Source organism: Nicotiana tabacum, chromosome 13 (assembly GCF_000715075.1).
Source record: "Nicotiana tabacum cultivar K326 chromosome 13, ASM71507v2, whole genome shotgun sequence".
Classification (NCBI taxonomy): Eukaryota; Viridiplantae; Streptophyta; class Magnoliopsida; order Solanales; family Solanaceae; genus Nicotiana; species Nicotiana tabacum.
Window position 1 is genome coordinate 37,993,540 of NC_134092.1, and position 27,236 is coordinate 38,020,775.

The following is a 27,236-nucleotide window of genomic DNA, read 5'->3' on the forward strand; positions in this document are numbered from 1 at the left end:
ATTATGATTTATACATGTTTTATACAACGTATATTATCACAATTATAATATTATATTCTAGGCTTCCATATGTATATTGTTATACATTATACTCCAGATTTGTTAGTCTCATACTTTAATTATTTTTTGTAAAATGAGAACGAATAGATAATGTAAATGTGAGTAATAAATAAGTACAAGTCTTTTTTATAGTGTAACTTAAATCCTTTTTTAAGGAAATTAATGCTTTGGCTACGTGATTTTGGATCCAAGATTTAAAGCTATCTGCTAGGGAATGTATTTATTTAATTGCCACGTATGTAAAATAGCTTGTACTGCTAGGTTTGTGAATTTTTTTCTTAAATTTTGCTTATCTTTGTTTTTTCCTCACTTTCAAAAATTTAGGAGAGGTACCCACTACCCAGTCAAAAATGTGTTCGACTCATAAAAGCTAATAGAAGAAAGTTGTAACTAGTTGCAAATTTTTTGGTTTCAAGATATGGGTATGAGTTGGTATTCGGTGTATTGTTTGTCTTGCCTATATTTAGTATGAATATTTCAATGTTCAAAGAAAAAAAAAAAGCTAGTAGACGAATCAATGAGACGCTACTACCCTAACTAAATATCCTTTTTAATGACACTATTCAACATCGGCACGAGTTAGACCCCTCCTCATTTTTCTTTTTTTCTTTTTCATATTTATTCAACTGCATTTAATTATTGTAAATCTATTTGATATATCTGCTTTGGCTATACTTCAACAATTATACTTATGTTTAGGTTTTAGTTACGGATTCAAGTTCAACAAGCATCATGATGTGTAGGTTTTTGCTCATTATTGACTATTAGTACTCCATAGATTAGTGACGAAACCAGGAAATTCAACAAGGGTGTTCAAACCTTTGTCAGTGGGCTATGTAAGGATGTTCAAAGCCTATTTTTAATCAATAACAAATAATATTTTATCTTATACGGAATATAACAAATAATATGTAAGGTTGCACGTAGCTTCGCCCCTGCCGTAGATCGTAACCAATATTTTCAGTTATTAATTGTTACTTAGTTTATTTCTCTTTAATTGATATTATTGTCTAGTACGTTTTGTTATAACAATTAATTAATGTCTCTTCCTATTCATAAAAAGAAATACTACGTATTATTTTTGGGTCCATTCGCAAGCTGGTCCATTAAGCGAGTGAAAAGAGAATAATAAAGGCATTCTTATCTTTAGCGTGTGTATGGGGTGCTTCCAAAGAAAATATCACAGGTCCACCACCGGTCAATTGTCCACTAGTATTAAATATTAATTCTATTAAATTAGATTTAAATACACAAAAGTATTGTACGGGCCATAGGATGTATGAATAGATTACGAAATAAATAGAAAACATTTATGCACATTGTGGAGGTGAATGGTGATTTGAATATTTCTAGTTTCTAGAAAAAAAAGAACAAAAGGAGAAAGAGGGTAAGAAAAGCTGAGTTTAATTCGAATTTAAAAGCACACGTGACAAACAATGTACTACTTATTAATTATTGGCATATATTTTTGTTGATACAGAAAAATACGAAAGGGTATTAATATCTGGTCTTTGTGAATGTACTGATTCTGTTTAGATATTTGGCACAAAATCCACTCTCGCAAGATGAATGAACTGTTCTTTTTGTACAAGTTGACACAAACCAAAAGCACCTCTTCTATGACCAAACTGTTAGTAATATGTAATGCTTTTAAAGTCCAATTTTTAAAATAATAATTCAATGACTTTCCAGGTGTGAAAGCAAGGTAGTTGTTGGAGCACCAAAGATTAGTCATAATTCTTTGAATTATTTTTTATTAAATACAAAAGTAGAAGTATTTCAAAGACCTTCCTGGCTGCTTCCATTTGAACTTTCTTTCTTTCCATTTAGACTTTTGGTTTCAAACATAAATGTATCAAAATTTCTCAAATAGGAAACAGTCAACTAACCCAACTCTCCACCGCCTATCTTCTAGTCTATAAAGTTCTATTCAACCTTCCCCATTTTCTTGATCAAGCAGTTCACTTTCTTGATTCTTCAATCATCGAAAACCCCAGAAACATAATTCCCTTAAAAACCAATTCTTGAACCCAAATACTAGAGCTTCTGGTAATTCCTTTTGTTTTTTCATCTTCTTTGGTTGCTGCAGAAGAAGAAAAAGCAAATCTTGTTTTTTTCCCCCTTCAGAAAAATGGATAATAAGCTCTTAACAAGTTTGGTGTTTTCATCAATCTTGTTAACTCTCTTCACTTCTACTTATGCTCAAAACTGCTCAAGTCATCTATTCAGAAACAACAATATTTTTGCAACTTGCAACCCTCTCCCTGTTCTCAACTGTTTCCTACACTGGACTTACCACTCTGCAAACCACACAGTAGATCTTGCTTATAGACATGGTGGTGTCACAGATTCTGATTGGGTTGCTTGGGCTTTGAATATTGGAGGATCACGTATGTTAGGAGCTCAGTGTTTGGTTGCTTTTAGAAATTCAAGTGGACAAATTCATGCCTATACTTCACCTATTTCCCCTTCTAGCTACCAGACACAGCTGAGAGAAGCTCCCTTGAGCTTTAGAGTGCCTAGAATTGCAGCAGAGTTTACAAATAATGAGATGATCATATTTGCAACTTTGGAGCTTCCTAGTGGGAGTAGTACTAGTTTTAATCAGGTTTGGCAAAATGGTCAAGTTTCTGGTCAGAGTTTGGTAATTCATCGTCAGAGTGGGGATAACATGAGGAGTTTTGGAACTATTGATTTTGCCAATGGACAAACCTCTGCGGGTGCGGGTGGTGACTCAGCCAGTTCTAGACAACGCCGAAGAAATGTGAGTTCCAAATCCTTTGTTAATTTTTATATGCCGAAGAGAACTTTTAGTAGTATTAAAGAAACTAATTTAATTTTGATGACAGACACATGGAGTGCTGAATGCAATTAGTTGGGGAGTAATGATGCCAATGGGTGCTGTATTTGCAAGGTATTTGAAAGTGTTCAAGTCAGCAAATCCAGCTTGGTTTTACCTACATGTTGCTTGCCAAACCTCTGCTTATGCTGTTGGTGTTGCTGGATGGGGCACTGGTCTCAAGCTTGGCAGTGATTCTGTTGGAATTAAATTCAACACTCACAGGAACATTGGCATTACTCTCTTCTGCCTTGGAACCCTTCAGGTATGTCTCCATTTATTTGATTGTTACCTTTTTCTTTAACAAGACACAAATTCCAAGTTTTAATTGCTGTATTATATCATAGGTTTTTGCCCTGCTTTTGAGGCCAAAGCCAGACCACAAGTACAGACTCTACTGGAACATCTACCACCATACTATTGGATACACTGTCATCATTCTTAGCATCATCAATGTATTTGAGGGATTTGATGCTTTAAATGGACAGAAAAATTGGAAGAGGGCTTATATTGGGGTGATCATAGCATTGGGTGCAATTGCAGTTTTGTTGGAAGCCTTTACTTGGTTCATTGTCATTAAAAGGAAAAAAACTTCAGTCTCTGATAAGTACCCCAATGGCAATGGGGCAAATGGTGTTAATGCATATGCAAACAGGGAGGTGTAAAATAAATATGTTTTTTTTTTTCCGCTTCTTAATATATAAGAGTTTTAAATGAGATTATTATTAGTTTATGATGTTTAGCATCATATTTTTGGTTTTTGATTCTACTTTTGGTTGCTAGATTTAGATTCTCTTGCAGATGGATATGGTTGTAATTTATTCTTGTGTAATACATACGTGTTGAATTTATTACTACGTACTGTCTCAAACTTTATTTTATGTCACTCTTTTTTTAGGTTATTTACAAAATGATGATTTCGTATATTTGAAAACTTGTCAACTCATTTTTCATTTATTTTTATGATATACTTATAATTATAAAAATATCATGACTTTTTACAAAATTATATCCAGTCAAATAGCACCAAAATAAAATGACAAAAAAATAGTATATTTAGTATTTATTTCAATCAAATACCACCATATAACATATGGTTTACTCCATTAGAAAAGGAAATCAAATGGCGAGCCAAGTGAGCATATACTGGCACGAAACTGAAGCAGCAATCAATTCAAACTTGGTATAACAAGTGGCAAACTTGACAAGGCTGTTTCAAGAACATGTGGCTCTTTAATATTATTGTTTGTTTGGTGAATAAAAAAAACAGCAAACGAAAATATTTTCCAAGATTAACAAAATAGACAAAGATATTTTTCACAAAATTAACAAAAGGTTCTAGTGTTTGGTTGGTTCCGGATTTAGTTTTCAAAGTTGGGGAAACAGCCAAAACCTCTTTTTAGGTTGGTGTCTGATCTGTAACAATTACAAAAGCTTTTTCAATATTTAGGTGATCTATCTACCAATATTTGTGATATTAGTCCTTTACAAAGCTCCAAAATATTATAAGGTTCACTTCCCATTCTGTGGAGGTACGGTAAGGCAAATAAGTCAATGCTTTAGAGAAGTTATGGATGGGAGAATGAGGACCAACTAAAATCATAACGTCACTTCAAGGAAAAGCTAGTTTAGTTATATATCTACATTTTATTGGATTTAAATCAGTAAGATATTCTTAAATTTAAGACATATTATTTTAAATAAAGATCATAAGCTAACATAATTGAATTATTCATTCAAATCCAATTAAATGGAGTTACGTAAAATCTAATTTTATTGGGCTAATTCAGTTAGTTGAGTTTTTATCAGATGGCCCATCCATGAGTTTCCATCCCAAGGGCCTATTAACTTTCTTGGAGACTACCCCATCAAACACAAACTTAGCATTTTTTCCCTTAAAATTTTGAAACTTAGCATCTTTCAACTCATTCTTTTTCATTTGGGATCAGAAGAATATAATATATATGTGCACCATTTAAGTTAGATATCAGCCGTTTCAATTATAATTTGCATATGGCAATTAATTTTACTATCCACTTTAGGAAGTGGAGAAAATTTTACTATCAAATAAACATTAACAAAAGAAGATCAAAATCAACATTTGACAAAAAAAAATGCTATATAACACAAATGATATAGCACTACAAACTGGTTGAACAAAGAAGCACACCCAGGTTCACACACAACCGAAAAGTTGTAAAAGAGAAAAAAGAAATAAAAATTAAGAATGCTGATACTGAGAATATATTGCAGTTGATTCAATCCTTCTTTATTTGATCTGGCTGTTAAGATTTTATAACAAGTTAACAACTATGCAAAAAAACACAAGAATAAAGAATATACCACAAAAGTCTTGTCAAATGTCAGTTCAAAAAGCTGTACCAAACTCCAAAAATAAACAAAGAAAAAAAAAAGAATTGATAAGGGAATTTGCGAAGGGTTAATTTTATAAAGAATATGGATGGCAACAACACCGTAGAGAAAGTTTTGACCTTAGAAGTGAGGTTCAGAATCTGCTTTGTTGATTCTCTCTGTACTTTTTTTGTGAACAATTTATCTTTGGGAAGGAAGAAGGAAGAAGAGAGTAAATGCCATGATCCGAAATTTCTCATCGATGGGATCGTGATGGCGCCTAACATTTCACTTGCTATGCAAGCCAGCGTTAGAGAATCATTAACCAATTCATTATTTCCATTCAGTAATTAACAATAATTAACTAAGATGAAATATAATAAGTGCAAAATATCATAAAACTATATTAATTACTACCACCCGGATCTGGAGTCACCATTCACGAGCATTCTAGAATTTATGACAAGTAATAGTCTGAAAGAAATATAACTGTCTGATTGAAAGAAAACAGTAGGACATAAAAGATAGATGGGGACTTCAAGATCTGTGAACGCCGGCAGATCTACCTTGAATCTCCGGACAGCGGACTAGTAGCAAACCTTGATCAACCTGAGCCGGTATCAAAATCTGCACAGAAAGTGCAGAATACAGCATCAGTACAACCGACCCCATGTACTGGAAAGTGTCGAGCCTAGCCTCGGCGAAGTAATGACGAGGCTAGGACCAGACACCCACATATAACCTGAACAGTATAATCATGCTAGTGGCAACGACAGTAAATAAAGCAATAACACAGAAATAATGGGAAGGGAAGATACCGTGGGGGAGTACAACATAAAGAGTGAGAATAATGAAAAGACAGAATTAAACAGAAAATCCTTAAACGAATTGAGCAAATTAAACAGTAAGGAAAACTGCACGACATCACCCTTCGTGCTTTACACTCTTCCTCACAATATAATTAAATTATATACGATATCACCCTTCGTGCTTTACACACTTCCTCACAATATAATTAAATTGTGCACGACATCACCCTTTGTGCTTTACACACTTCCTCACAATATAATTAAATTGTGCATGACATCACCCTTCGTGCTTTACACACTTCCTCACAATATAATTAAATTGTGCACGGCATCACCCTTCGTGCTTTACACTCTTCCTCACAATATAATTAAATTATGCACGACATCACCCTTCGTACTTTATATAATTAAATTATGCACAGCATCACCCTTCGTGCTTTACACTCTTCCTCACGATATAATTAAATTATGCACGGCATCACCCTTCGTGCTTTACACTCTTCCTCACAATTCACAGAATCAACAACAACGGACAGAGAGAAGTTTCACAAGAAATCAATATTTCATCAATGATTACTTTCAAAATTTAACATCTCGACCTCGAATCAATATTCACAATTTTATCGACCTTGGTGGAACTGGATACAAGTCTCCCAACATTTTAACAACAACAATAAGCATGGATAACAAGATTTAAGACTATAAATTTGCAAGAAATGGAATTTCACTCGCATGCTATGACTCGATCACAACGTATAGATGCTCGTCACCTCAACTATACGTCATATTCAACAACAAAACACGTAGCAAATAGTCACACAATACCTATTCCCTCAAGCCAAAATTAGACACAACACTTACCTCAATTTCGCAAGCCACTTACTGCTCAAGTATCACTTTCCCTTTAGAATGCACCTCCAACTCACTCGTATCTAATCATAATCAGTTTAATATCATCAATTATCGCTAAAGGAATCAACTTTAATGCAAAATTACAGTTTTCCTAAGTTTTTTCAACAAAAGTCAAAAATCGACTCCGGGACCTCTTGGTCCAAACTCGAGGTTCGGACCAAAATCTATTTACCCATTCTCCCCCGAGCCCGAATATATAATTGGTTTTGGAATCCGACCTCAATTTGAGGTCTAAATCCCCAAATTTTGAAATTCCTAAGTTTCACCCAAAAATACCTAATTCCACCATGAAAATCCTAGATTTAAGGTTGAAACCTTGTAAAATATAGTGAAAGATTGAAAGAAACCAGTTTAGAATCACTTACCTATGATTTGGGGAAGAGATGGTCTTTGAAAAATTGCCACTTGTGTTTTATCTTGAAAATTTGGGAAATGAATGAAAATTCCCGTCCAAAAGTCATTTTGTTCAGCTGCAGATGTCGCATTTGCGACCTGAGCTTCGCAAATGCGAAGCTCGTAATTGCGAAGGGACTATCGCAATTGCGAAGCCTTCACAATCCTGCTGCCCTTCGCAAATGCGAGGAAAGTGTCGCAATTGCGATCACTGACCTCGCAAATGCGGACAAAAGATCGCATTTGCGATCTATACCTCTCCCAGACTCCCTTCGCAAATGCGAAGAAAAGTTCGCAATTGCGAACACGGGCTGACCCAGCTTCTCTTCGCATTTGCGATGAGAAGTTCGCAAATGTGACCTCAACAGTGATCGCAAATGCCAACCCTGACCTCGCATTTGCGAGGTCTGAGGCCTGCAACACAGCTAAAGCACACCAGCTATTTTTCTAAGTCCAAATCACTCCGTAGCCTATCCAAAACTCACCCGACCCCTCGGAACTCCAAACCAAACATGCACGCAAGTCTAAAAATATCATTCGAACTTGCTCACGCGATCAAATCGCCAAAATAACACCTAGAACTATGAATTTTGTACCAAATCAAATGAAATTCTCAAGAACACTTTAAAATTTTTATTTTCTCAACTGGACGTCCGAATAACGTCAAATCAACTCCGTTTCTCACCAAATTTCATAGACAAGTCTTAAATATCATATGAACCTGTACCGGGCTCCGGAACCAAAATACGGACCCGATACTAACAATGCCAAATATCAATCAATTCTAAAAAATAAATAATTTCCAAACTTTTAATTTTTATCAAAAATTCATAACTCGACTTAGGGACCTCCAAATTCAATTTCGGGCATATGCCCAGGTCCCATAGTTCGATACGGACCTACCGGGATCGTCAAAGCACGGATCTGGGCTCGTTTACCAAAATGTTGACCAAAGTCAACTAAAATTAACTTTTAAAGCAAAAATTCTTATTTTCATTAGTTTTCAACATAAAAGCTTTCCGAAAACCTACCTGGACTACGCACGCAAATCGAGGAGGGTAAAAATGAGATTTTTTAAGGCTTAAGAGCGCAGATTCGAGTTCTAAAGCATAAGATGACCTTTTGGGTCATCACATTCTCCACTTCTAAAACAACCATTCGTCCTCGAACGAACATAGGAAAGTACCTGGGCTGGTGAAAAGGTGGGGATATCTACTCCGCATATCGGACTCAGACTCCTAAGTAGCTACCTCAATAGGCTGACCTCTCCACTGCACTCGAACTGAAGGGTAACTCTTTGGTCTCAACTAGCGAACTTGTCGGGCTAGAATTCCCACCGGCTCCTCCTCGTAAGTCAAATCTTTGTCCAACTGGACAGAGCTAAAATCTAACATATGGGACGGATCGCCGTGATACTTTCAAAGCATGGACACATGGAATACCGGATGAACAACTGCTAAACTAGGTGGCAGCGCAAGCCTGTGTAAACCACATCTCCCACTCTCTCCAGAATCTCAAAAGGTCCGATATACCTAGGGCTCAACTTGCCCTTCTTTCCGAACCTCATTACACCCTTCATGGGTGATACCCCGAAGTAGCACACTCTCTCCGACCATGAATGCAACATCACGAACTCTACAGTAGGCATAACTCTTTTGCCTGGACTGAGCTGTACAAAGTCGATCCTGTATAATCTTGACCTTGTCCAAGGTTTCCTGAACTAAATCTATACCCAATAACCGAGCCTCCCCCGGCTCAAACCACCCAACTGGCGACCTACACCGTCTACCATATAATACCTCATAGGGAGCCATCTGAATGCTCGACTGGTAGCTGTTATTGTAGGCAAACTCCGCTAACGGCAAAAACTAATCCCAAGAACCTCCAAAGTCAATAACGCAGGCGCGAAGCATATCCTCCATGATCTGAATAGTACGCCCGGACTGGCCGTCCGTCTGAGGATGAAATGTTGTGCTCAACTCAACCTTCATACCCAACTCACGCCGAACTGCCCTCCAAAAGTGTGAGGTAAACTGCGTACCTCGATCAGAAATAATAGACACGGGCACCCGTGAAGACGGATGATCTCACGAATGTAAATATCTGCCAACCGCTCCGAGGAATAGGTGACTGCCACAGGAATGAAGTGCGCTGACTTAGTCAGCCTGTCCACAATAACCCAAACTGCATCGAACTTCCTCTGAGTCCGTGGGAGTCCAACAACAAAATCCATAGTGATACGCTCCCACTTCCACTCAGGAATATCTAACCTCTGAAGTAAACCACTAGGTCTCTGATGCTCACACTTTACCTGCTGGCAATTTAGGCACCGAGCTACATAGGCAACTATGTCCTTCTTCATTTGCCTCCACCAATAATGTTGCCTCAAGTCCCGATACATCTTGGCGGCACCAGGATGAATAGAATACCGGAAACTGTGGGACTCCTCAAGGATCAACTCATGAAGTCCACCCACATTCAGCACATAAATACGACCCTGAATCTTCAAAACTCCGTTATCTCCAACAGTAACCTGCTTGGCACCCCCGTGCCATACTGTGTCTCTAAGGACAAGTAAATGAGGATCGTCACCCTGTCAATATCTGATGCGCTCAAACAAAGAAGACCGAGCAACTGTACAAGCTAGAACACAGCTGGGCTCAAAAACATCTAACCTTACGAACTGATTGGCCAAGGCCTAAACATCCAATGTAAGCGGTCTCTCCCCAACCGGAATATATGCAAGGCTACCCATACTGACTGACTTCCTACTCAAAGCGTCGGCCACCACGTTGGCCTTCCCGGGATGATACAATATGGTGATATCATAGTCTTTCAATAGCTCCAGCCACCTCCTCTGCCTCAAATTGAGTTCCTTCTACTTGAACAAATACTGCAAGCTCCGATGATCAGTGAATACCTCACATGGCACGCCGTAAAGATAGTGCCTCCAAATCTTCAGCGCATGAACAATGGCTGCCAGCTCTAGATCATGAACATGGTAATTCTTCTCGTGAACCTTCAGTTGCCGTGAAGCATATGCAATAACCTTGCCACCATGCATCAATACCGCACCCAGACCAATACGAGATGCATCACAATACACTGTATAAAATCTTGAACATGTGGGTAACACCAATACTGGTGCCGTAGTCAAAGCTGTCTTGAGCTTCTGAAAGCTCGCTTCACACTCGTCTGACCACCTGAACGGGGCACCCTTCTGGGTCAATCTAGTCAACGGGGCTGCTATGGATGAAAAACCCTCCACAAATCGACGGTAATAGCCCGCCAAACCCAGGAAACTACGGATCTCTGTAGCTGATGTAGGTCTAGGCCAGTTTTGGACTGCCTCAATCTTCTTAGGATCCACCTGAATAACTTCTGCTGATACAACGTGACCCAAGAAAGCAACTGAAGTCAACCAAAACTCGCATTTTGAGAACTTAGCATATAATCGGCTATCTTTCAGAGTCTGAAGAACAATCCAAAGGTGCTGCTCATGCTCCTCTCGACTGTGGGAGTAGAACAAGATATCATCAATAAACATAACCACAAAGGAATCCAGGTAGGGTTTGAACACCCGGTTCATCAAATCCATAAATGCTACTGGGGCATTTGTTAGCCCAAATGACATCACTAGAAACTCATAATGCCCATACCGAGTCTGAAAAGCTGTCTTAGGAATATCGGATGCCCTAATCCTCAACTGATGGTAGCCAGATCTCAAATCAATCTTTGAAAACACCTTGGCACCCTGAAGATGATCAAATAAATCATCAATCCTCGGCAATGGATATTTGTTCTTAATGGTGGCTTTGTTCAACTGCCGATAATTTATACACATCCTCATCGATCCATATTTCTTCTTCACAAACAACACAGGTGCACCCCAAGGAGAGACACTAGGTCTAATAAATCCCTTATCAAGCAAATCTTGCAACTGCTCCTTTAATTCTTTCAACTTTGGCGGGGCTATGCGATATGGCAGAATGGAAATAGGCTGAGTGCCCGGAGCTAAATCAATGCAGAAATCAATATCCCTGTCATGTGGCATCCCCGACAGGTGTGCAGGAAACACCTCTGGAAACTCACGAACAACCGACACCGAATCTATGAAAGAAACCTCCGTACTAGAATCGCAGACATAAGCCAAATAAGCTAGACACCCTTTCTCGACCATATGCCGAGCCTTCACATAAGAGATAATTCTGCTGGCAGAATGGCCAAGATTCCCTCTCCATTCTAATCGAGGCAACCCCTGCAAGGCTAAGGTCACTGTCTTGGCGTGACAATCTAATATAGCATGATAAAGTGACAGCCAATCCATACCCAGTGACATCAAAATCAACCATGTCGAGAAGTAGGAGATCTACACGAGTCTCAAGACTCCCAATGGTGACCACACATGAACGATAAACACAATCTACAACAATAGCATCTCCCACTGGTGTGGACACATACACAGGAGCACTCAAAGAATCACAAGGCACAACCAAATAGGAAGCACAATACGATGACACATAGGAGTAAGTAGATCCCGGATCAAACAGAACTGAAGCATCTCTACTGCAAACTGAAACCGTACCTGTGATAACAACGTCAGATAACTCAGCCTCAGGCCTGGCTGGGAAAGTATAACACCGGGGCTAGGCCCCACCACCCTGAACTACGTCCCTGAGACGGCCTCTAACTGGCTGGTCTCCACCTCTAACGGCCTGACCTCCACCTCTAACAGTCTGGCCTCTACCTCTGGCTTTTTGACCTCTGTCTCTAGTTGGCTGAGCAGGTGGTGCAGCAACTGGTGCTGGAACCATGGCACGAGAACTCTGATGCTGTGAGCTGCCCGTTGCCCGAGGGCAAAATCTAGCAATGTACCTCGGATCACCACAAGTATAACATAACTTCGGCTGCTGTGACTGTTAGCCCTGGAACTGACCCTGTCGACCTGAATAACCACCCTGATAACTCTGGAGTAGAGGTGCACTAATAGGAGCTGTTGGTGCACTATAGGCTAGCTGGTCGGAATAATGCGTCTAAGGGCCACAACCACCTGAGGCACCGTAGGTTGCCTGGAGCGCTGAATGAAACGGCTTGGGAGGATGGCCTCTACCAAAAGTACTCCTGCCTCTAGATGAGGCACCGCTGAACTCACCGGAATGACGAGGTCTATTGTCAAACCCCTAACCTCCCTAAGTAAGAACCAGTTCGACTCGTCTGGCGACATTAGCAGCCGCCTGAAAGGAAATCTCACTCCCAGTCTCCTTAGCCATCTGCAATCTGATAGGCTGGGCAAGTCTATCAATGAACCTCCTCACCCTCTCTCTCTCTCTCTCTCTCTCTCTCTTGGTGGGAAGCAGAAGAATAACATGACGGTCCAAATCCACAAAACGGGTCTCATACTGCGTAACAGTCATACTGCCCTGCTGGAGATGCTCAAACTGACGGCGACGCTCCTTTCTCAAAGTGATAGGAAGAAACTTCTCTATGAAGAGCTGAGAGAACTGGTCCTAAGTAAGAGCATGTGACCCAGCTGGTCTGGTCAACAAGTAATCTCTCCACTATTTCTTGGCGGAACTAGTCATCTGAAAGGCAGCAAAATCGACCCCATTGGTCTCCACTATACCCATGTTTTATAAAACTTCGTGACAGCTATCAAGATACTCCCGGGGATCCTCTGAAGGATTACCACTGAAGTGAATAGGAAAGAGCTTGATAAACCTATCCAATCTCCATAAAGCCTTGGAAGACATAGCTGGCCCATCTCCGACCTGTGCTGCAATAACCGGCTAAACTAATCCGACTGGCTGAGCTGCTGGAGCCTGACACTGGGGAGCTATCTGCTCCGGAGCGGGGGTGGTGAGAGTCTGGGCTCCTCCTCTAGCCTGAGAGACTGCTGGTGCCATGTGAAATGCGCCAGTCTAGGACACACTCTCCATAAGGCCCACCAAACGGACCAAAGCATCTTGAAGTACTAGGGTAGCAATGAACCTCTCCGAAACCTGAGCTGGTCCGGCAGGAACAGTTTGGGCTGGAACCTCCTCGTTAAGCTTTATCTGAGGCTCCACTACTGGGGCTGCTGCTCGGGCCCTAGGTTGAGCCCTGCCCCTGCCTCGGCCTCTAGCACGGCCTCGGGCTCGACCTCTGCCCCGTGTAGGAGCTGTCACTGGAGGCTCTGGATGCTGCTCAGCTGAGGAAGTGGTACATGTTCTCGCCATCTGCGATAGAATAAGAGTAGAAGAGTTCAATCAATATTGAGAAATCAAAATCGCATGACAGAGAAGGATAGAAGTGAAACTTGTTCCTAAACTTCATAGCCTCTGGAAGATAAGCACAGACGTCTCCGTGCCGATCCTCTAAACTCTACTAAGCTTGCTCGTGAATCGTGAGACCTAAGCAACCTAGGGCTCTGATACCAACTGTCACGACCCAAAATTTCCCACCGACGGAACCGTGATGGCGCCTAACATTTCACTTGCTAGGCAAGCCAACGTTAGAGAATCATTAACCAATTCCTTATTTTTATTCAGTAATTAACAATAATTAACTAAGATGAAATATAATAAGTGTAAAATATCATAAAACTGTATTAATTACTACCACCCAGATCTGGAGTCACCATTCACGAGCATTTTAGAATTTACGACAAGTAATAGTCTGAAAGAAATACAACTATCTGAATGAAAGAAAACAGTAGGACATAAAAGATACAAAGGGACTTCAAGGTCTGTGAACGCCGACAGATCTACCTTGAGTCTCCGGACAGTGGACCAGTAGCAAACCTCGATCAACCTGAGCCGGTGTCAAAATCTACACAGAAAGTGCATAGTGCAGCATCAGTACAACCGACCCCATGTATTGGTAAGTGTCAAGCCTAACATCGGCGAAGTAGTAATGAGGCTAGGACTAGACACTCACATATAACCTGAACAGTATAATCATGCTAGTGGCAATGACAGTAAATAAAGCAATAACACAGAAATAATGGGAAGGGAACATACCATGGGGGAGTACAACATAAAGAGTGAGAATAATGAAAAGACAGAATTAAACAGAAAATCCTTAAACGAATTGAGCAAATTAAACAGCAAGGAAAACTGCACAGCATCACCCTTCGTACTTTACACTCTTCCTCACAATATAATTAAATTATGCACGGTATCACCCTTCGTGCTTTACACTCTTCCTCACAATATAATTAAATTATGCACGACATCACCTTTCGTGCTTTACACTCTTCCTCACAATATAATTAAATTATGCACGGCATTACCCTTCGTGCTTTACACTTTTCCTCACAATATAATTAAATTATGCACGGCATCACCCTTCGTGCTTTACACTCTTTCTCACAATATAATTAAATTATGCACGGCATCACCCTTCGTGCTTTAAACTCTTCCTCACAATTCACTGAATCAACAACAACAGACAGAGAGAAGTTTCACAAGAAATCAATATTTCATCAATGATTACTTTCAAAATTTAACATCTCAACCTCGAATCAATATTCACAATTTTATCGACCTTGGTGGAACCGGATACAAGTCTCCCAATATTTCAACAACAACAACAAGAATGGATAACAAGATTTAAGACTACAAATTTGCAAGAAATGGAATTTCACTCGCATGCTATGAATCGACCACAATGTATAGATGCTCGTCACCTCAACTATACGTCGTATTCAACAATAAAACACGCAGCAATTACTCACACAATACCTATTCCCTCAAGCCAAAGTTAGACACAACACTTATCTCAATTTTGCAAGCCACTCACTGCTCAGGTATCACTTTCCCTTTAGAATTCACCTCCAACCCACTCGTATCTAATCATAATCAGTTTAATATCATCAATTATCGCTAAAGGAATCAACTTTACTGCAAAATTATAGTTTTTCTAAGTTTTTCCAACAAAAGTCAAAAATCGACCCCCGGCCCGCTTGGTCCAAACTCGAGGTTCGGACCAAAATCCGTTTACCCATTCTCCCCCGAGCCCGAATATACAATTGGTTTTGGAATCCAACCTCAATTTGAGGTCTAAATTCCCAAATTTCGAAATTCCTAAGTTCCACCCAAAAATCCCTAATTCCACCATGAAAATCCTAGATTTTAGGTTGAAATCTTGTAAAATGAAGTGAAAGATTGAAAGAAACCAGTTTAGAATCACTTACCTATGATTTGGGGAAGAGATGGTCTTTGAAAAATTGCCTCTTATATTTTAGTTCTTGAAAACTTGTGAAATGAATGAAAATTCCCGTCCAAAAATCATTTTGTTCAGCTGCAGACATCGCATTTGCGACCTGAGCTTCGCAAATGCGAAGCTTGTAATTGCGAAGGGGCTATCGCAATTGCGAAGCCTTCACAATCCTGCTGCCCTTCGTAAATGCGAGGAAAGTGTCTCAATTGCGATCTCTGACCTCGCAAATGTGGATAAAAGATCGCATTTGCGATCTATACCCCTCCCAGACTCCCTTCGCAAATGCGAAGAAAAGTTCGCAATTGCGAACACGGGCTGGCCCAGCTTCTCTTCGCATTTGCGATGAGAAGTTCGCAAATGCGACCTCAACAGTGATTGCAAATGCCAACCCTGACCTCACATTTGCGAGATCTGAGGCCTGCAACACAGCTGAAGCACACCAGCTATTTTTCTAAGTCCAAATCACTCCGTAGCCTATCCAAAACTCACCCGAGCCCTCGGAGCTCCAAACTAAACATGCACGCAAGTCTAAAAATATCATACGAACTTGCTCGCGTGATCAAATTGCCAAAATAACACCTAGAACTACGAATTTAGTACCAAATCAAATAATATTCTCAAGAACACTTTAAAATTTCTATTTTCTCAACTGGACGTCTGAATCACGTCAAATCAACTCCGTTTCTCACCAAATTTCACAGACAAGTCTTAAATATCATATGAACCTATACCGAGTTCCGAAACCAAAATACGGACCCGATACTAACAGTGCCAAATATCAATCAATTCTTAAAAATAAATAATTTCCAAACTTTTAATTTTTATCAAAAATTCATAACTCGAGTTAGGGACCTTCAAATTCGATTGCGGGTATACGCCCAGGTCCCATAATTCGATACGGACCTACTGGGACCATCAAAGCACGGATCCAGGCCTGTTTACCAAAAATATTGACCGAAGTCAACTATCATTAACTTTTAAAGCAAAAATTCTTATTTTCATTAGTTTTCAACATAAAAGCTTTCCGAAAATCTGTCCGGACTGTGCACGCAAATTGAGGAGGGTAAAAATAATATTTTAAAGGCTATAGAGCGCAGATTCAAGTTCTAAAATATAAGATGACCTTTTGGGTCATCATAGTAAAGAGAGAGAGAAGAAAAAGCTTTAGAAAGAGATGTTTACCTGTAAAACGGTACAGTTGAATTTATAGCGTGATTTATAGACAAGCGAATCAATTTGATTTAAAAATAATAAAGAAATAAAAATAAAAATAAGATCAATGACTGGAATTAAAGAACATAGCAAGCCTGATTCTGAGCTCGATCTTTCCTAGAGCAGAAGCAAAAGCAATGATAAAATAATAATAAAACTATTTAGATTGAGCGTAAAATAGTATAATAAAGCTTTGTGTGTAGAATTTTTTTCTTTTTCCTACAAGGGTTTTCAATCCTGCTCTTTATATTTATCATTGGGGAGATAAGATCCTAAAATCAAGCACCTCTTGAATGAGAATAAAAATGCCATTGATAGGTGCATAACGACTAGTCTTTGAAAGCAGATATTCTCTATAACGACTGCTTATTAAATATTATCCAATGTCAAGCCTTTGAATCTTTAACATCGGTTGTGCTTCCTTCGGGATCTATCCTGTACCGATTACATACTTTGCGCCGAGTGCCAGTTATTTTTTAACTCATCTTTTATATCTCTTCGGTTCCACATGTCACCTTATCATTCGACCACCTGTTATCAACCAATTTCACCCTACAGATAGTCCCCCTACTTTCTGGTGATATAACTCAGCGTTACCGGGAAGTAGATGAAGATTCCTTTCTTGGCGAGAAAGTTCCTGAACAGTCTTTGACATTTGAATGGACGCACATCTTCTCGCATTTAACACCCCGAACACATATTGCCCCGTGATTCAACAAATATTTTTGCTGGGTTTCGAAGTAATCATGACCACGATTTTTGCCGTTTATAACTTCTCCGCTTCTCATCATTTTACTTCTTGACTTTCACTACTTCCATAACTCTTTCTCTTTCTAAGAATTTCCTTAGATCTTTTTTACAACATTCAAATTTCTCAGTAAGAATATCTTTATTGATCTTTTACCACCATGTCATCTTACACGGCTTCCTTCGAAAACACTTTTCTCTTCGGTGGAGGCCTGAAGAAAAACAAATCCAAAGAGATTGACGTTGAGTCCGAACCTATAACTATTAACACCATCATACCACTCCATCTTAGCACCGCATCCGATCTTCAAGAACAAACCGCATCTGAAAACTCTCAAAGCTGCAGGTTTTGGCCAGTTCGCAGGTACCTCTCCTCCATTCATTATTCTAGTATTCCTAATGTGAAGGAGGACTGCAACTTCCCCAATGTCGAAATCCTTTCCCCAGATGGGGTAGAGCGAGGTACCTACTCCAGAGAGGGGTTTATGTATGTCTATACATATCCCTTTACTTTGGGTGCCTTCTCCTTGGGGTCGAGTGAAGGACTTGACCCAATAATTTGGGGTCGAGTGGCCTGCCTTCATCAATTGTGCACTGAGATCGGGTAAATCCTAACTCTTGCACATATGATGAACCTTTACTCCCCCAAGATTTTCCGTGAGGGAGTACTAAACTTTAGTAAGCATGGTCTGTCACGCCCCAAACTCGGGGGCGCGACCGGCGCTCAATCGAGTGAACCCGGCCGAGCAAGCCTGTTAGAATTTCTTCTACCCAAATTCATCCATGAATAAAGAGGAGATGTACTCCATTAATCAAACTTTCAAAAGATTTCATTAACAACTCTCTTTTCATTCCCAATAGCAGCTTCATTCATAATTTTCAAAATATTACGAGTTTATAGAATTAATGAAAACATGATTTCCAAAAACCAACATTTCTAATTCAATTCCCCACATCAAATACCACCCACAACCTGTTTACGGAGCCTCTAATTACAATAGAAGAGTTATATGGAAATGTCGGCAACAAGGCCTAGGCTATACCTCAAAACACAGTACATGAGAAACAAAAGATACATGACCCCGAAATGAAGTGGGGATCACCAAATCAGATGAAAAGAGTGTACCACTATCACTGATCAATGCCGCGTGCTGTAGAACCACCTGCATCCATTAAAGATGCAGCGCCCCCAGCAAAAGGGACGTTAGTACTGTCGAATAGCACTAGTATGTATAGCTAGAAATCCTCTTTCAAAATAGAATGCCCATATGATGTATATGTGGAACACATAATATAATGTAATTGAAACAACATGTACAAACAAGGACAATGAAAGTGGCACCTATTCTCTGCATTAATAGTGTGTCTCATTAGATCGTTTTTAGTGTTCACATATCATATTATACACTTATGCGTTTCATAGACCGTCCATAGTGTTTATTCATACCGTACACCTATACTTCTCATACAAAATGCACCTATGCGTTTCATAGATCGTCCACAAGATTTCATAACACAATATTCCTATGCGTTTCATAGACCGCCGATAGGATTTCATAACACAATATTCCTATGCATTTCATAGACCGTCCATAGGGTTTCATAACACAATATTCCTATGTGTTTCATAGACCGTCCATAGGGTTTCCTATACAATGCACCTATGCGTTTCATATACCGTCCATAGGGTTCCATACACAATATACCTATACGTTTCATAGACCGTTCATAGGATTTCATAACACAATATTCCTATACCTTTCATAGACCGTCCATAGGGTTTCATAACACAATATTCCTATGCGTTTCATAGACCGTCCATAGGGTTTCATAACACAATATTCCTATGTGTTTCATAGACCGTCCATAGGGTTTCCTAACACAATATTCCTATGCGTTTCATAGACCGTCCATAGGGTTCCATAACATAATATACCTATGCGTTTTATAGACTGTCCACAGGATTTCATATCACAATATACCTATGCATTTCATAGACCGTCCACAGGATTTCATAATACTATATACCTATGTGTTTCATAGACCGTCCAAAGGATCATTGGGACACTTCATGTTCATGCTCATTATGGAGAAACAACGCTCATTACATTAGCACATGTATGGTGAATCGATAAGCCAATTTCAGTGGCACATGGCCCAAATTCGTTTTCATAAGATTTATCATCATTTAGCATAGGACATATCTTTTCCACCTCATATATACTCTTTTGTCAACTTATGGTCATTAGCTATGTTCATGATTCTTGGGGACTTAACATCGAAGTCATTTACATTAATTATTTTAGTAGCATACATACTATGATAGAAACCATAGGGACTTACATCACCTCATAATTCTCATTTGGCAAACGGAAAGATTTCATGTTCATATCATCACTTACTTGTACTTGCCATAGGTGATCATAGGACATCAAGAATATTTAAAATATTTTGGAACACTATAGCCTCTCCTCATGAGGGCGTAAGAGCTTATAACATATTGGAAACTTAAGTACAAATACATTCGTCTCATAACCTTTCCCAACATATATCACTTCACAATTACTTTCAACTACTTACAACATCATTATTTTAGTGGCTCCCTTGGCCCATACATATTATTATTCATTCATGGCACTGTGGCCGTATATCATATTCTGCACTTTCATTTCCTTACTTTCAAGGATTATCATCATAAACATCATCATATAGAATACTCTTGAAATACCTTTCCCAAAAAAGGGCAATACACAATTTCCACTCATGAATATGTAAGAATGCAAAACACATTGGAAATACTCACAAAGCATAGTATTTGTTAAAATAACAACATATGGCATGACTTGAGTACGAAAGCTTTTAGGCACTTCTATTTTCAAAGTCATTTTAAAACATTTGAGTCGAGGCTCATTTCATAATCTTTATCACATATTCTCATTTCATTGGCACCACTAGCCACAACTATAACCTTCATTCTTGGCATATTGGCCACACTTTGTATTCTCATTTTACTTATTTCACTTCCAACTATCTTTATAGATTATCATCAATAAGACATTTTCAATCAAGACTTTAGGTGCACATATGGACAATTAAGAGTCTTAAAAATATTGAGATTTTCTCACACAATTTGGCATCATAACCTTTATTTGGAACACGACTCAAAGACATAGCATTTTAATATGCAAACCATACTTTGAATATCTATCTTTCGACATAAGGTTCATTCGGGATAATCAAATTTATAGGGAATAACCCGGAATTTAGAAGTTAGGAATCTTGAGCCAATCATACTTGATCTTACGGAAACATTATGGAATTCGATTCTAAGAGAGAAATTTTAGCCAACATATCTTGATGGAGCTCTTTAGCAATATTAAAACCATCAACTACTCTTACAACTTCAATCTATATCAACACAATTCAATTGGACCAATATTAGTAAATATTTCCAGGTTTTTGGTCATTTTGGCATTTTATCAAACATCTAGAGTGCATATCATTCAACTACCTATAGTAATGGTGTTTCTTCCTCCAACAATACCTCCTTACCACCAACAAGAGATACTATAACATCTTTTGTCCACTAACTACATTCTTAGCACCATTATAATCATGAATGAACTCACATCTACCAAATTTTACTAATTAACTCATTACAAAATCTCTACCACACCCAATAATCTAGTTTAAGTATTTATGGTTTCCAATCACCATCTCATAAGTGCTAGTACTTATTCCTTGCTCATTTATTCACTAACAATCCATGCATGTATGTTTAAGGGTGAAAGATTACCTCTTGTAGACCAAATCTTGAAAGTCAACTTTTGGGGTGTTCTTGAGATTTTGAAGAAATCCTATGGAATTCAATACGAAACCTTGTTGTAATTAGTGATTGAGAAGTGAAATCATCATAAAAACACACTTAAAAACTCACCTTAGATGTGTATTTGAAGTCTTGGCCGGATGGGTGGTGGAGAGAAAGCCCTAGTCTTGAAGAAATAACTTAGCCCGTCTCTATACCTGTCCTTGGGGTTATTTAATGAGTTCCTATATGTGTGGCCACGCATTGGCCACGCACCTGAGGCAGAAAGTCTCAAATATGCGCGGCTGCGCATATGACATAGGTCCAGTAAATTGGCCATAACTTTCTGTATTCATATCCAAATGATAAGCGGTTTGATGCGTTGGAAACTAGATTCAAAGGGCTTTAATATGATGGGTAGATCACTACCTAAGTCATTATATTGAGGTAGTTCTATTTATTTAAAGTTGCGTCGTGTACCAATTGAAACATCATTTCCAATTAATGTGTCCAACTTATTCCACACAAGTTCTTGCCATTCCCAAAACTCCTTAGTATGTTCCAACATACCTTAAACATATATTATCAATTAAACATGATGTGGCTCTATCCCATAGGTCTCCTTTAATACTCAAATACATTATTCTCTAATACCGTTGGCGCACTTTAAAAACTTTAATCATTAGAAAATTTTTACGGGGCTAGAGGCGGTTTCTACCATACCTCATGAGGTGCATGTCATGGTTAAAGTAACCTCCTCCCCATCCAAATGGATTTTTCTGCTATTTATGCAAGTAACAACTATGAAGATAAGATTAGACGGTGGGATTAGTTGATATTGCTTCTGTTTTAAAGGGTAGTTGGCTGATAGGTGGTGATTTCAATGAGGTCATAAAAGCTAAGGATAAATTTGGGAGCAACAAAATTAATTCTAATAAGAGTAACAATTTTTTGAATTGCCTTAATTAGTGAAAGCTTGTAGACTTAGGCTTCAAAGTCTCCAAATATACTTGGACCAATAAGAGGTAGTCTAGAAGGCAAGATCTGATTCTAGAAAGGCTAGACAGATATTTTTCTACCGATAATTGGATGGAGTTCTTCTCTGATACAGTTGTTAGTCATCTCACATGCACTCACTCTGATCACTGCCCCTCCCTGTTAATATAGTGAAGCACCACCCCACTAATCGTAATAAACCCTTTAGGTTTGAGTTTATATGGTGTAACCATACGTAGTTTTTTTTTGAGCAACTATACTACTAGGTTATGCACCTAGTAGTTATTATATATAATAAAGCCAAAATTGGGTCGAAAATTACAAAATGTCCAAATAAAGGAAGAACAAGAAAGGAAATAGTTAAAGCTAATTATTACATAATTAGCAATAACAGCTTGTAGGATAACTATTACATAAAGTGGTAACAAACTCGACCATATGATAGTGATGCATGTGAATTCAGACATCCATTGCAAAATGCTCAATGTATCACCTACAAAGCTCTCGCCAGGCGACAGTTTTTGCAATCTAAAGAAGAAGGATAGTATGAATCCACAACAATTATACCACAGAACATATGACATGATGATATTATTTTGGTTGAACTTTATTTCCTGCATCCTTGTTGTGACAGTTGACTCGAAGGCGATCCAAATTCATGGTTGTGCATGGTGTAAGACAGTCCACCAAACAGTTGCATCAATATGAATCTTCATAAGCCTTAGCCTTTGATAACAAGTGTATGTGTACTCCACACTATTCTCGACTGATTTGAGCATCTTCCCATAGCAGCAACCCTGTGAGAGCCCTTGACTTTACCAGAAATACATAGAAGAATACATTTGCACATTTGTATATAAACTACAAGAATGGACAATTGAACAGTAGCTTCCCACATGTTGTCATTCCAACCTCTGAATGAACATTGTACAATGCTAATACCACTAAGAACTAATAAAACACCACATAGTACATCACCTGTCCTAAAGAATTATCCAAAGTGATTTGTAACCATCCAATATCCAGCATTTCGAGTGTAGTAGTTGTTGTAGTCACTCCTAGAATTCTAATGAAGAAAATGTCATTGCCAAGCTTTAATAACATCTGTATGTTTAGTGTTAAGTGATCAGAACTGACTCGAATGATTTTCATCCAGATGTACCAACATGTGATGTCTAATATACTCTACAGTAATTTGATGAATGTGAATTGTTGAGTTCCCAAAATGAGGCTAGCTTTGCAAGACAGCATGTAAACACTACAATTCATGATTCAGTTGCTCTGTTTCTTGTGAACCTAACCCTTAGATTAGGTATTTGAGTCTTGTCTTGGTTGATTATTGTCTTACCAGCAGTAGGGAATTCATTGAATGATTCGAATTCTAATGTACCTGCAAAACAAAACATTAGGTTAGCTAGAAAATCTGCCAGTGCATTGCCTTCCCTTAAGACATGCTGAAAGATCACATTGAGTTCCTCCTTCATTTCCTTAATCTTCTTCACTTCCTTGATAATGCTCCAAGGAACCTCCCATTTACCTTTGATAATCTTCTTCATAGCCATTGAGTCAATCACAATGATAAGGGGTGCAGCTGCATTTGAAAATAATATGACAACCCTTCCATTATTGCCTTTTTCTCTGCCACCATATTTGTTGAAATCCCTATTTCCTCTGCCTTTGCATAAAACATATCTGCAGCACTATCCCTAACACAAAAAGTATATGAGCTAGGTCCTGAATTTCTTCTAGAAGCACCATCAATGTTGCACTCGAACCATCTCTCATGAGGCAGCTGTCATGTAACTCTATTGGTAATAATATAAGGCTTATAGCCTTCAAAATATTTAATCATATCCGGCCAAAGAAGAAGTATATTTGGTAGCCAATGAAACATTACTTTAGCTAGATAGTGTAGTGTTTTGTTAATCTCATGCACCACCCTGTTAAAGAAGACAGTTGTTCCTCCATGCTTTATAGTGTTCCTTCTCTTCCAAAGTTCCCAAGAAATAATGGCCGGAGCATCTTGGAAAAGTGGCCCTAGCTTAGCACAACACTCAACTTTTCACCATGCTCTAATAACCTGACGAATCTATGTCACGTTGATCATAATCCCAATAGCATTTAAGAAGACCTTCCACATTGGTGAGGTAGTAAAACTTGTAAGGAAAATATGTTGCAATATTTCTTCTTGTGGAGGAATGCAACACCAACATTTTAAAACAGTTAGATAACTATTTCTCCTCCATAAGTCATCTGTAGGAACCTTTCCTCTCCATAATCTCCATAGGAAAAAAAAAGATATTTTAAAGGGTGGACCGTTAGTCCATAGTGATTTGTGTTCTGGATTTGTTGGTTCTCTATGCCTCAAGATGTGCCATGCACTACCAACTATAAATTTACCTGAAGCTGTTGGCATCCATTTAGGTGTATCCCAGGAGTTATCAGTATTGTCCAAGTAAATTTCTTGTCTTATGTGGTCAGCTATATCATCTGGGAATGTTTGATCCAGTAGCTGATCATCCCATCTATTCTTTGTCAATTCTGCCACCTCATGCACATCTTCATTGATGTTGAACTCTTGGGGGACAATATGATATAGAGCTCCAATTCCAGTCCAATTTTCATGCCAAACACTTGTTGAACCCTTATTTATTTGCCATATAATTTCATGCTCAACCTCTTCTCTTGCTTTTAACATTTTTCTTCAAACATCGGATCCTTGTCTAAATTGCACCAATGTAGGAATTTCCTTCCTATAGTATTTATTCCAAATGAAGTTCGACCACAATGACTTAGAGGTTCTGAATTTCCACCACAATTTTGCAAATAATAATTTGGATATATCAAATAGGGACCTAAAACCTAGTCCTCCTTCCTTCTTAGGGAGACACAACTTCAGCCACTTGGTCCAGTGTCTACTTCTTCCTTCTTTATTAGTACTCCAGAAGAATCTAGCAAACATCTTATGTAGATGTTCCAAAACATTGTTTGGAGGATCTAGGACTGATAGCATGTGGGTAGGTAAACTTTGAAGAACACTAGTTATAAGAGTAGCTTTGCCTCCAAAAGATAGTAGTTTTCCTTTATAAGAGTGTAGTTTTACCTTGACCTTCTTAGTGAGATCATTATAGTAATCCTTCCTTCTCCTTGTGTAAAATATTGGACACCCTAGGTAGGTGAATGGGAAGTTTCCTTTTTGGAAGCCAGTTATTGAACTAACACAATCAACTAAGTTTCTTGCCACCTTTGTATGCATATAGTAATAGCTCTTTGACTTGTTAAGAAACTGGCCAGAAGTCTGTTCATACTGTTTGAGCACTTCAACCACTTTCTATAAAGAATAAGGGTCAACAGATGAGAAGATTATTGTGTCGTCTGCATAAGCTAAATGATTTAATGGATCTGTCCACTTTGGCATTCCAAATCTTATGAAAATCTTGTCTGAGAACAGTTTATTCAGTGATCTTGATAGTACCTCTGCAGATAGAATGAACAATGATGGAGATAGAGGATCTCCTTGCTCACCCCTCTACTAGACTTGAAGAAGCCTGAAACTTGTCCATTGATTAGTACTGAGTACCAATTATTGTCCAATAATTTCCCTATCATGTTGATAAAATGCTCAGCAAATCCCATTTTCCTCAACACGTGCAGAAGATATTTCGAAGAGACCCTATCATAAGCCTTAGCTATATCAAGATTGATTACCGCATTGGCTGGTTTCCCTCTCAATCTTATATTAGAGATAATTTCTTTTGTGAGCAATATATTTTCAAATATAGTCCTTCCTTTCACAAAGCCTGATTGGTTGGGAGAAATCAAATATAGTAGTATCTTCTCCATTCTGTCATGTAACACTCTCGAGAATACCTTGTTGATGAAATTACTTAGACTTATAGATCTTAAGTCTGAGAAATTTTGGACTGGTGTTTTCTTAGGGAAGAGTAGAGGGTTAGTATGCGTTATGGATTATGGCAACGTTGCCCCTACATATAACTCTTGGAGAAGACTGAAAATGTCTTCTCCTATGATTTTCCAGCAGTGTTGGTAGAACAATCTAGTGAATCCATCAGGTCCACTTGCACTATCACCAAATAATGCAAATACTGCATTCTTGACTTCTTCCATGGAAGGAAATTTGCACAATTCCAAGTTCTGTTCAATAGTAACCAGACTAAGTACATTATTAATTAATTCAAAGTTTGTAGTATCCTCTTCTTGTGTGAATTGTTTATGAAAAAACTCCACTGCAACATTAGCTATAATATCTTGGCTTTCAAGCCAATTACCATATGTATTCTGGATCCTTTTGATCTTCAGTTTCTACCTCCTCCCATTTACATGATTGTGAAAGAATCTTGTGTTTCTATCACCTTCAGCAAACTAGTTCATTTCTGCCTTTTGTTTCCAGTACTCTTCTTCAATGCTAAGGTACTTTTTTAGTTCAGCCTGTGCTTGTGAAGCACAATCCTATTTTCAACTGTAGGTTCCTCTTCAAATAACATCTCCTTAACCCTGATAATATCCTCCCTAATAGCTTGCTATTTGAATATATCTCCAAAAGTAAGTTTACTCATTGTGATAGGATTGTCTTCACTCTCTTCAACTTATGTTTGAACATCAAGAAAGGATCACCAACAAAATTTGCCACCCAGTTCTGCTTGACCACTTGTTTGAAAGTGGCATGTTTAGTCTAGAAGTTGAGGAACCTAAATGGTTTAACAAACTGCATAGCCTCCTATCCACAACTCATTAACAATGGGGCATGATCACAACCAGTCCTTCTCAGGTGTTCTACTTCTATATTTGGAAAGAGTGTTTGGAAAGAAAGATTGACAAAGATCATGTCCAGCCTCTTGAAGATCCATTGTACATTTGGTCTATCATTCCACCAAGTAAATGAACTTCCTTT

At 38.5% G+C, this 27,236-nt stretch overlaps 1 protein-coding gene across 1 annotated transcript; it reads left to right on the top strand.

Moving 5' to 3' along the window:
- The first annotated feature begins 1,920 nt into the window (after window positions 1-1,920).
- Window positions 1,921-3,756, top strand: LOC107771464 (cytochrome b561 and DOMON domain-containing protein At5g47530). Its single transcript, XM_016590826.2, has 3 exons — window positions 1,921-2,824; window positions 2,910-3,164; window positions 3,247-3,756. Exons 1-3 carry the CDS (start codon window positions 2,192-2,194, stop codon window positions 3,562-3,564), a joined length of 1,206 nt encoding a protein of 401 aa, XP_016446312.1. The 5' UTR covers window positions 1,921-2,191; the 3' UTR covers window positions 3,565-3,756.
- The last annotated feature ends 23,480 nt before the right edge of the window (window positions 3,757-27,236 follow it).